Source organism: Haemaphysalis longicornis, unplaced genomic scaffold (assembly GCF_048455015.1).
Source record: "Haemaphysalis longicornis isolate Haplotype H1 unplaced genomic scaffold, Haemaphysalis longicornis Haplotype H1 scaffold_6, whole genome shotgun sequence".
In the NCBI taxonomy this organism is placed as follows: Eukaryota; Metazoa; Arthropoda; class Arachnida; order Ixodida; family Ixodidae; genus Haemaphysalis; species Haemaphysalis longicornis.
Window position 1 is genome coordinate 110,413,294 of NW_027526407.1, and position 12,101 is coordinate 110,425,394.

At 41.6% G+C, this 12,101-nt stretch overlaps 1 protein-coding gene across 2 annotated transcripts in view; it reads right to left on the reverse strand.

Moving 5' to 3' along the window:
• Positions 1-2,661: 2,661 nt before the first annotated feature.
• Positions 2,662-12,101, reverse strand: part of LOC144141883 (uncharacterized) — a 45,329-nt gene continuing 35,889 nt past the window's right edge. For both annotated transcript variants that reach the window (XM_077673358.1, XM_077673357.1), the window contains 3 exons: positions 8,935-9,011; positions 4,995-5,081; positions 2,662-2,837 (listed from right to left, as the gene is read on the reverse strand). In XM_077673358.1, the coding sequence (XP_077529484.1) occupies positions 2,748-2,837; positions 4,995-5,081; positions 8,935-9,011 (254 nt within the window). In that variant the 3' untranslated portion in view covers positions 2,662-2,747. The remainder of the gene's footprint in view (positions 2,838-4,994; positions 5,082-8,934; positions 9,012-12,101) is intronic.

Here is a 12,101-nt window from a genome sequence, read left to right on the forward strand (position 1 = left end):
ACGCGAACGCGCACGCACGCACGCACACACACACGCACACACAAGCACACAGAAGCACTCAAACACACGCACACACACAAACAAACACACACACACACACGTGCGCGCACACACATTTGTATGCGCGCGCATGCACGCGCGCACACGCACGCCCGCAGGCACATTCGCACACGTACAAACAGCACATGCGCGCAAACGCACACATGTACACACGCACAAACACACAAGCACAAAAACGCGCACACACAAACACACCCACACACAAGCACACACGCACACACAGGCGCACACACGCACACACGCACGCACGCGAACCTACTCACACACACGCCCACACGCACAAATGCGCACAAGCATACACGCGAACATACGCACACACACACGCACATACACGCACACACGGACAGGCACACATACGCACACACGCACACATACACAGAATGACACGCACACTTACCTACACACGCACAGCCACACACCTACAAAGACACATGTTCCCGCACACGCACACTCACCCACACACGCACGCACGCACACACACAAACATACACACGCACAGAAACATGCACACAAACACACGCATACACACGCACAAACAAACGCACGCGCACACATAATGACACACACGCACACTCGCACACACACACAGACGCACACACCCACACGCGCACGCACACGCACTCACGCACGTACGCACACACAAACGCACAAACACGCACCCACACGAATACGCCTACACGCACGGACAGGCACACACGCACACAGGTGTTATCGACCAGTTTTAGGGGAAATCCCCAAGGTGGAGTGAGTTTCTGGGAAGGACGCTTTGACATCTACTAAATGCAGCCGTATGGCTGCATTTAGGCGGCTGTCAAAGTTTCCTTCGCAGACACACGCACTCACACGCGCGCACACACGCACACACAAGCACAGACTCATGCACGCACACACGGGCACACACACACATGCACACACCCGCACACGCAGACGCACATGCACACGCACACACACCCGCACACGCAGACGCACATGCACACGCACACACACATACGCTAGCACACACGCACACGCACCTGCACACGTTACACGCAATCAAGCACACACGCATTCATTCGCACACACACACACACACACGCATGCACACGCCCACACACCCATGCACACACGCATACTCGCACGCACGCACGCACACAATTGGGTTTATATCGTTTAGCTTATTTTTGTACCTTCTGGTTAGACACCTGGTGATATTGAAATATCTTCCCGGGAGGTATTGCGGGATACGTGCTCTTTGGCTTATTTTGAGGCACGCCAAGCTCAAGCTGTGAAGCACACTTTGGAAAATTTCGAAGCTGATTGGTTTTCTTTCCTTAAAGATTGTTGTGAACATTACACGAAGCATCATTTTTATTGTTAAGTATAATTTATAACCACAACAATGCGGTGCTAGCTATCCTGAAGAGAAAACGGAACTTCCGTTTGATCCATCTCGCACCTAGCCTGGACTGTATATACCGTTATATATTAGGTGCCAATACTCAGCTTGGTCTTTCGTATGTGACAAATATGCTATCAACAGGATTCGATGCTTCGGAAAAGAACTTAGATCTGAGGTGAATACATGAATTCATAACCTTAAACGTGACGTCCTAGCATATGGGCTTTATACCAAGGAGGACACCGCATTAAAGATGAAAAGAAGGTGGTGAACCCCGTAAAAACATCGACGTGAAAACGAGAACCAAAGTAACATTAGGCACACGAATGCTCGTGTCTGCCAAGTTATTCCTTTGTTCATATCTCTGATGCTCTTTTTTTATTTATATCAAGCACCCACAAACAAATGGAAACTTTGCCGGTCACCGAATACTTCCAGTGCCATTGCTGAGATACGAGAACTGTTTTCGGAGATGTGGTCGTAGATTTAATCACAACAATGTTGGAGTCCAACAGAGTCGAATTAGTGCTTCGGAAATCCAGAAATAAACTACAGACATAAACCTGCCGAGGCGTTGTTCATTGTAGTGGATACCGGCCAGAAACTGTCGTATGACAAATAACAAGTTTTGTTTCGTTTGTTCGACGATTTGTTATACATTCGGATCTATACAATTTTAGACAAAATTTACAGAGAAGGCTTGGCAGTTTACCAAAGGTTGAAACCTCCTGTACATTCCGGACTCCTTTATATCAAACTAAAATGCAGAGTCCTCTTGTTCTTCTATCTTCATGTGGCGCTGCAATCTTGGTTTGGGGATAAAGTCGGTAATGGTGCGGCACTCGGCGCTTTTTTACGGTTCATATATACTGTTGCATACTTTTATAGGCAGAGTGTTTGATCAGATGCACGCAGAGCAGACACTTACCCTTTCAAATTTCTGTTTTCTACTATGCACAATACATTGTTTTTGATTCAACGCTTCTTTTTGTTGTGGTTTATTGGTAACCACAATTTATTGCGAATTATTGCAAGGTATTGCTAACCATGATGTCATAGCTGTATACGGCGCAATTATGACGCGAATCACTGTGTTTCGTGCAACACATTTGCAGAGAACAGTACAGTGAGAGAAAAAAGTTTATGGTATTGATTAGGCCTTAGCTTCAAATTACTAAGAAATATTATACACCAGTTTTTCCGCTATATAAAAAACCACGCTGCAATATGTAACTACGTTTATTACCGTTAATATGCATATACCGGCCGACACTCCGGTTTCTGGCCGGACACATCTGTTGGGAGCTTGTTAAAAAAGCCTGGGCGCCAAGCCTCCGCATATATTGCTTCGTTGGCATTCTCCCATACAGCACCATCCGGTTTGTTTAGTTTCCGGGTGCTGTGGAAAACAAAAATTACAGTATATCAGCTGTGGTATTTGCTTTACTAGGGAGTAGTCAAAAATACAATGTTTCACGAAAAGCAAGTTTAATTTGTGGTGTAGCAGCTTTCTTGGAAACACAAGTTTGAGAAGTACACATGCTACAATGGTTGCAACACGCGCTGGGCTAAAATCATCTGAATTATTTTCGAAACGATTGAACACCAACCTTTCTGCAAAAACCGCGTTCATGGGTAAAGAGCAACAAATCACTGTTTAAGCGGCTGTTATTGCTCTGGGGTCAAGATAGAAAGCAGCTCATCTTAGATAGCGCACATCCAAAACTTGAAATTAGTCACGGTATGACAGTACCAGGTGCGATTGTGCACTCGTTGTGACAAATTGCGTGTTAGTTTTAAGGAAGTGTAAGATGACAATAAGAAAAGATTACGCATGCATGTCATCTGAAAATGATAGAAAGAGGCGCCCAGCGCCTCTTGCGATTGCAAGGTGAAAGCGTCTAATCGTTCGTTTTGTTTACGAGGAGGGGTGCGAACCGGAGGATGAAACTAAGGGAATTAAAAGAAGGGCATGTGCCACGATGATAATAAAAGGTGGCGCAGGCTGCAACCCAGTTCACTGCGCGTTTGCTGCGTCATCGGTGACAGCATGAGTGCTTTTTCTTCCCTTGCAATTTTGGGCGTGTTCTGTGCGTGCTCTTGGTGTGAAAAAGAATGGTCGCTAGACAAAAAGTGGCTTCACCGGGCTTGTCCACGGAAAATTGTACGGAGATTTTCCGCTATTTCTATATAATGGGCTAAGAACACTCGTTTTCAACCACCTTCACAGAGTGAATTAAATCCTAAATACATGGTTTCGCCACTGGTTATATTTCACAATGATATAACCCTAGCACTTGTTTTTAGAAGTATTGCTTGGTTTAAATGTTGACAATTTAACAAGTTTATGGTGTAGGGAGGTCAACGCATTGACCGGTTTCAAATATATAAACGTTGCATTGGATACTGCCACAAATGTAGTATGCGCTTTGTAGTGGCAAAATAATTCCGGAGGATTTGAATAAAAATTATTGTACAGTTATCCTCCGTGCCGCAATTTGCCTAACACGTCCATTCCTTTCGAGGTGCTGCTAAGGTGTGGAAACGAATGGAGGGCCGTGTGTGATACGAGGTTTACTTCATTGTTATAAAATTGCTATAATGAGAAAGTGTGCCCTGCATTAGTGACAGAACAGCGGAGACCGGTGTGTGCGTGCCTAACACAGCAGTATTGATGCGATTTCCGCCGAATAAACTGTCTTATCGCTGAACAGTGCAGTAGTAATGGCAACGTGGTTCCTGTGTATTCTTTGCTTTTTTCATCGGAATATTTTCTTCCTAATATCGTCCGAATACTTAGGAAACTCTCATTTAAACGTATTTTAAAGCCCACCGAGGGAGCTGGTGCTGGAGCCTCAGACGGAAGTACGCAGAATAAATGATTCGAACCAACCTTCGTTTATTTATTCAACACACTAGAACTGTATCATTAGGGAAATACTTAAGAACTATTTCCTTCGCAATCATTGCGCTAGTACGTGATATGATAATCACAACCATTTGGCTACATCTCGAAATTGGAAAAAAAAGGGTTCTGCCTCGGCCACTATGTTTCGTACATGTCACAAGTGTAATCACTCGATATCTTCCTGCTAGGTGCGGGTACGTTTGGTTAAAAGCATGAGCAAATTACGTTTTACAATACTGTAAAATTTCTTGCCAACCTCAATAAGCAGACATAAATGTGGCCTAGCTTCTTTGAATTGTACCTGGTGAGGACACTAACACGTATTTAAAAGTAATAATACAGACTTCCCGAAAATAAAAAACCAATTATCTACAACCTTAATTCATACAAATGGCTTACAATAAAAAGCAGAATTCGCCGGAACCGACTTCCGTTTAGATATTTCGTTGCTTAATGCGATGTTTATTTAGACGTAACTCAAAGGTCGAGCAGAACCATAAACTTTGGTCGTCTGAGAAAGCAATCTAATAAATGCTGCAAGTGCACACTACCGCTGAATTGATAAAACTAGAACAGTGAAATCTAAAATAAAATTTATTTTGTTGGGCAATAAAAGGTATTTAAGCATATATTTATACAGAAACGTACCTGACATGTCGCGTTGCTCATGTATATCCCAAAGTACCATCTGCCTTTTATTTTGCAGTAGTAATGACAGTCGTGCAGTGTAATGGCCTGGAAGTTTGAAAGCAGTGAATCGGTATCAAGTGCACCTTGATAATATGCAGAATATTTTATTTTAAGATGATTTAGGAAGTAAACACCGCAGTTTTGGTGAGAATTCACTTCATTCACGTCCATGCTGATGTAGTTATAAATTATTGAAATGCAATAAACTCAGTGATGCGAGGAGGGAGAAACAACTGAGCTGGTATTAGACCTGCCTTGTCCCGGTTTTGTGAACTTTTTCTAAGTTGTTTGTAGGCTTCTACAGGTTTCGTCAGGTTTTGAAATGTTATAGCTAATATAGACGTGCTAGGCGAGGCCAAGCCTAGCTGGATTTTACAAGGCCTTTTAAGTCGGTCCTCCTTATGGACAGATGATCCCAGTGCGGAAAATTCTGCAACGGCCAACAGCTCCACTGTTTCTCTAGCCTTGCACAACTATTGCAAGATGTGGCAATTTTTTTATTCTTTTTATTACGCCAACAATGACTATCACATTTAAAATGGTGTAGTAAGAGGTGTGCATACTCGTAGCCGTTTGTGGTCACATCTGAAAGGGCGCGAAAGCAGGCATTAGTGTAGCACTATATCTGTGGAGGTGAAAGTTTTAAATGCGGTGCAATTTTATTTCTGATAGTTTTTTTTGCTGAAACCAGTGCACGAGGATTAAGCATATGCAGTCTAATATCAATAGCGAGATTGACTCGCTGGTCAGCACCTTCGAAAATCTGGTTACATCTTGTACGCGGCGTTTGGTTGCTACTAAAGTTGAGAAGTTCGATTTCCCCTTGGATAAATTGGGAAATTCTTCAGTTGTCAAGCTGCGTGCATAAACTAAGATGTTTTAAATACCCCAGCCGCCCCTAAGCGTCAACACATTCTAAAAAGCAAAACAAAAACTTAGAAACAAAATAAAATCTGTAAAAATTTTTTTCAGAGTGGCGATACATAACTTGCTTTATTACGCCCGCAAATTTTGGTAATCTATATTGCCTATGAAACAGCATCAAGCTCATTTAAACTGAAATAAAACAGAAACAAAAAATTATCCAGTAAAAACCTCAAGCACATTTAATACTTTCTTTCATGCAGTGATCAGACGAGATAAAGGCCACTCTCCAACATTCTTGTGTCCTACACCTTCTATAGCCATGAGTGATATCACGGTCAGTGATGAATGCGTACTAAATCTTATACTTAACCTTAACACGAAGACATTCCAAGGCCCTGATGGCATTATTACATGCTTTTTGTAAGATACTCTGTATGGACATGCGGCTATCTAAATATTATCTTCAATAAATCACTTGTAACAAGCAGAGTCCCTAGTTCATGGAAAATAGCTAAAGTGAAGGCCTTATATTATTCCGGAGAGAAGAAACGATTTTACAGGACCATATCACTAACAACTTACTCGTGTAAAATGCTGGAGCCTATAATATACAAACACATATTACAATATCTAGAAAAGTATAACTTATTGCCCAACTTTCCCCACTAGTCCAGGCGAGGTTTCAGTACCATAACTAAATAATGGAACTTGGGCATGGCATCACTCACAATATTTATCTTGGAACCCAAACCGATGCCATATTTATTTACTTTTCTGAAGCTTCCGATGTAGTTCCAACACAAACGTCATCTATATATTACAAGTAATATTGAATAACACAAAAGTCCTTAACAGGCTCTAAACCTTTCTAACCAATCGCAAGTAGTTTGCCGAATTTATTTGGGCCGAGTCACTCTTATCCAGCGTGTCGTACGGTGTTTGTCAGGAGTCAGTGCTGGGGCCATTACTATTTTTATTATACATAAATGACTTACGTAATGGCATTAAATTCTACGCGATTCAATAAATCATGTACGGAGCAATTACATGGCCAGAAGATCACCATCGTGTAACCGAATCATTTTTTTGCATTTTGAGCATTGTGCAAATCATGGCAGGTAACCATGAATTTGAAAAAAACGGGAGTCATTTTTTTTACCAATAGTGCATCCCCGTTCAATTTCCCATAGTCTTCAGAAAATATCCAACAGCAAAATGTTCCGCAATTTATATATCTTGGTGTTTACTTTACACGTAGCTCATCTTGTTCTAAGCACATGGATTATATCTCGGCTGCAACTCAAAAGAAACTTGGTTATCTGAAACGTACGCTGACCCATGTCCGCCAGACACAAAGCTACTCGCGTATTAAACAGTAATACGCTTCGGTCGTATGGAACCCGCACAAACAATGCGACTTAAACCTATTGGAGTGATACAAAAAAAAAAGCCGTCCGATTTATCTGCCGCTGATATCAACGCAATGTTTCACCAACTTCAGGCCTTTTATTATTGAAACTAACCGAACTTACTGCGCGCCTACGCATAGAATCACTCATTTTTTTCCACTGCATCATTCACTCTAAGTATTGCCTGTCCTCTGCCGGGTAAGTGAAACTAGCTAAGCCGTCAACAACTAGAAGTAATTATCACTCTAACGTTTCCCCTTACCACCCATGTACTGACACATTTAAATTAGTTTCTTTCCACACACAATAAAACTTTGAAACTCTGTGCCAGACCACGTATGTTTTCTCGCATAGAAGAAATGTTACTTGCTCTTCAAGAGAACTAAATGATGCTTTTTCCTTTTTTTCCTCAACATGGTTATTGTATTTTTGGTGATTTCCGCCTGGTCTATATCTAATATGTGCATGCGTTTTGATGTGCTCATGCACTATGTCTTCGACCATGATATTAAACAAGCGTGAAAATGTTATTTAAATCTACAAATACGCATACCTTGTTGATGTTCAGCGAGAATGTGTTTGTATAGCTTTTGGTTTTCTATGGTTTTATGTACGATTGCTATACACCCACGCATGCGCAAAAAGTTGTACATCCTCCACCCTCCTGCTATACCCTTACATGGGCTGCAGTATTTTAAAGTAAATAAATAAATAAATAAATAAATAAATAAATAAATAAACAAATAAATAAATAAATAAATAAATAAAATAAAAAAATAAATAAATAAAAAATAAAAAACAAACAAAAATAAATAAATAAGTAAAAAAAACAAATAGAAAGGTATGTACATATGGCTATGCAAAATTGCAAAAACCCTTGTTATTCCTTCCTGTTAGTTAGAATGTGTGATTTGCTTGCTTTAATTTGTTGAATTGTTCCTGTCTGTGTGGTTATCCTTAAAGTAAAAATATTTCACTTTCTGACTCCTAATTGCCTAGTTCTCAGTCATTATACTTGTCTGTATTTCTGTTTTGAGAACCACTCTCGGCTTCCTTCCGCAACTTTTTTAGACGTTCAAAAACTTGGCATTTCCTTTTGAAACTTTTAAAGTGGATATAAAAGGTAATAGGATAACAAGGCATGCTTGACGCTGCCAAAAAATAAATAGACGACTGGAATACTGCCACTTGCGGGTACGCGAATTTGTTTGGACATTTGTAGAAGTAAATTTTTTCTTGTTCGAGCTTGCAATGCCATTGCATCTGCCACTGTTTGGGAAGAAATGCTACGTTCCGGCATAGCTAGGGTGTTCTGTTCGTTATCTCTAGTCCGTAGCACCCTGTTTTAAAAAAACTCTCCAAAGCAAACGCGGGATAATAGTACGGGAGTTGAAAATTACTACACGAGACTTTTGCGTAGAGGCACGTAGGCCGAGTTTTGTGCCCGAGAAAATTGATTCTCTAAACAAAGAAAAGAAATTGTTTTATTCGGCATGGATACGTGTCTTGCGACCGTTTTAGGGCAACCAAAAACGGTATTTTGTGTCACCTAACTCAAGAAAATTTGATGTTTAAAATACGTTTCAAGTCAAGTTTTTAGCAAGTTCTAATTTAATACTTACTTTTCTGTGTAGCCTGTCTGGGCATTTTTGATACTTTCCTGAAAAAACACGGGCAGCTGCTAGACTACCAGCCACTTCTGAAAATAAGAACACCAGACGTAGTGAACAGGCAGAAAATTAGGTTGTGTTTTAAATTTTTATCTAGACAACGCCACGCGAACATTTCTAATATTTTATATATATATAACGCGTCTCATACTGGAAATTTAATAACCAAATACTGTATAGATGAAAGATAATATAACTTGTTAACATGTAGAAGATTCTATACTATTCCGGACTTCATGCTTTCTTTGTACTGCTTTATGTGAAGAAAAATACAAAACATTGCAACCCCTATTTATGCCCACACCCACATATTCGATTTTACTTTAGTGGATAAGAAAATGCTTGTATAATTGTCAACAAAAACAAGGATTTTGGAAGAGCTCTATTGTGGTGCAATGTCCATAAACGTGGTTGTAATATTTCAAAAAAATATTTGCCGTGAACATGGTATTAGATCGGTTAAAAGACAAGCCCTTATCACGCCATCGGCGACGTGAAATGATAGTTTAGCATAGCGGATAGCGTGCGCCAACGCTACGGCGGTGTGGTATCGGGGCACGATGGTGCATGCGCGCGAGGGGACAGGAGGGCACGGAGGTCGCTGCTCACTGGAACGAATGTGCGGGCTCCGCGAGGCGGGCCGCCGTACCTGCGAAAGGAATCGTGCCTCGTCCCGGTCGGAAAAGACCACCCACCACAAAACCATTAGCGGGGTACCCGCTATACTAAACTATTTAATGTCACAAGACTGCGCAAACATGGAAATATTTGACATAGACGCGAGAAAAACTCCTGCCTGCATATTCGGAATCTCTCCAATACCAAACTGACACATAAATGCATCACAACAAATCCTAGAAGATTTTGATAGTCTACCTCTTTGATTACCTTATGAATATTTTTAATGAAACATCACTGGCGCTACAGTTCAGAAAAAACACAAAAACATTAGAAGCTTTTTATTTTTTTTTAAATAAATTTTTTTAGAAAATCATCACATTTCTCGGCCCGCAGATAATTACACCAAGAAACTGTCGGGAACAGGGGGCTGCTCGACCGTGAGCGCGAGCCTCTCGTTCACCGCCCAGTGTTCCCCTTTGCACATTTTTCAGGCCAGGAGAGGGAGATTGTCCAAGATTGCTGCCACCAACGGCAGGTAAAAAAACCCTTAAAATGACAAGCGCTTGTGCGTGAACGCCTCGCACCTACCGCCAAGCGTGGCCTGCCTACGTTTGTCAAGCCTAGCATACCCACTTGGGGAGTGTGGTGAGCAATCGCTAAAAATACTCCAGAGTTCACCCTTATCGATCCAACACTTCCACCGAACGAGAGAGTCTTATCGCGCAGCACTTCCCGCAAGGAGAGACACGTCATAGCGCGCTCCCCTCAAAGAAGATGCGCAACGAATATTACGCCAAAAAATAGAAGCAAAAAGGTATAGCAACAATAATGACGTAAATGTCCTTGCGGAAGCGAAGAAGAAGAAAATCAGCTTGCAATCGTGGATCCAAAACGTCGTGTTGGTCGTGAAGTTTGGGTAGAAATACCCTACTTTCAATTCTTGCGCATTAAAATGAGCTTCGTATAATTTTTTTGAATTTTGGATACTGCATCTTAGAGAAGGGAGGTTGTAAGATCTTTGTCGACAAACGTTTTTGGTTCGGAAGTAACGCGAACTTGTTTTGTAGGTTTCTGCAGGGTGTTTCCTCCATTCGACGCAGCTAAATCTAGCGCTGGGTATGTTCCAAAAATCGGTATAAGGAATACATTCTCGCCTCCGAATAATATGCCCTAGCCGTTTCAAGGAGGTTTGAGTCTTTGTTGCGTCTTCACTCCTCTACTATATCGTGGTTTTGCCAATATAGCCCTCCCACATCTTGCCCCGCCAGGTCTATGCACCGTTTCTTACTTTTGGTGAAAAATGGAAACAAAAGCTGTTTGCCGGCGAGTCTAAGCACCCCTTTTATAAGCGAACACCGCGAGGTTTATTTTATACGTGCAAAAGCGGCCCTGAGATGACATTTTCCCAATAAATATTTTAGATTTTTAATTACAAACCACCCAAACGGAATATAAGACGTGCTCCACTGGTATACTGAGAGTGGCAGCCGAAGCGGCCCAACAGACTTGAATCATGGTGAGATGGGCTGAGTACAAGATGTACAGGTGGATTCATTGTCGGTGACTAGTTTTCTTTTGAATGTTTGTCAAATACACCAGTGTTTTCTTTGCTTCTATCTCGTCGGGATGAGGCCGACAAAATAGTGTGGGTGTGTGTGGGGGGGGGGGGGGGGTTAACAGCGGACTTCGTATTGTTATATTTCTATAACAATTCGTTATATTGCATTACTTCATTGTATTATTAATATTGTTAACAGCGGAATTCGGTTCTCATGCTCTGCCCGATAGAATTAGGTTTTCAACTAAGTGGGGTTTTATAAACATTTATTGCACATTACTTGAACTTGAGCAAGCTTTACTTCGCCGTGGTAATCACCTGGGATAAATTCACCGTTTTATATGGTGCACTGAAAACCAAATTAACAATGCGCCTTTGAGGCACCTTTCTAGGGCTTGCATATAAGCAGTAGCAATAAGTGGTAATATGTACACTCCTGCTGTGAACCTGTTTTCTCTTTGCTGGCGCATTCCTTTTTTGTTATATGAAGAAGGCTATCGCAAACGCTGGAGGTCATGTGCTTCTTGAATGCAAGTTTCCTCAACCTTGTTATTTGAACATAGAAGCTTGTTTTTGTTTCTGGTCGAAAGATTGACTGAGCGCTTATCTTAGACGCGCCAGAGCTAGTACTCTTTATTACTGGGATTATGCGTTCTTATACGAATTTAGATGCTTTCTCAAGCATTTGTGGTACTCCCGTGACACATTGGTGTTTCCCGACGGGAGCTCTAAATTTACGAAACAATTGTTTTCGTCGTATCCTTGGCGGAACTTTTTTTCAATAACTTGCGCCTACTCGACCTAATCAAGCTCCTGCTGCTCAAGCCTTGCACTAGGAAAAAGTAAGCTAGGGTGCGTATACTGTTTTTCACATATCACGATGTCCACAACACAAGTGAAGACTGTGTGGCGCCAGGAGTATATTTGGAGTGGAGCTTGG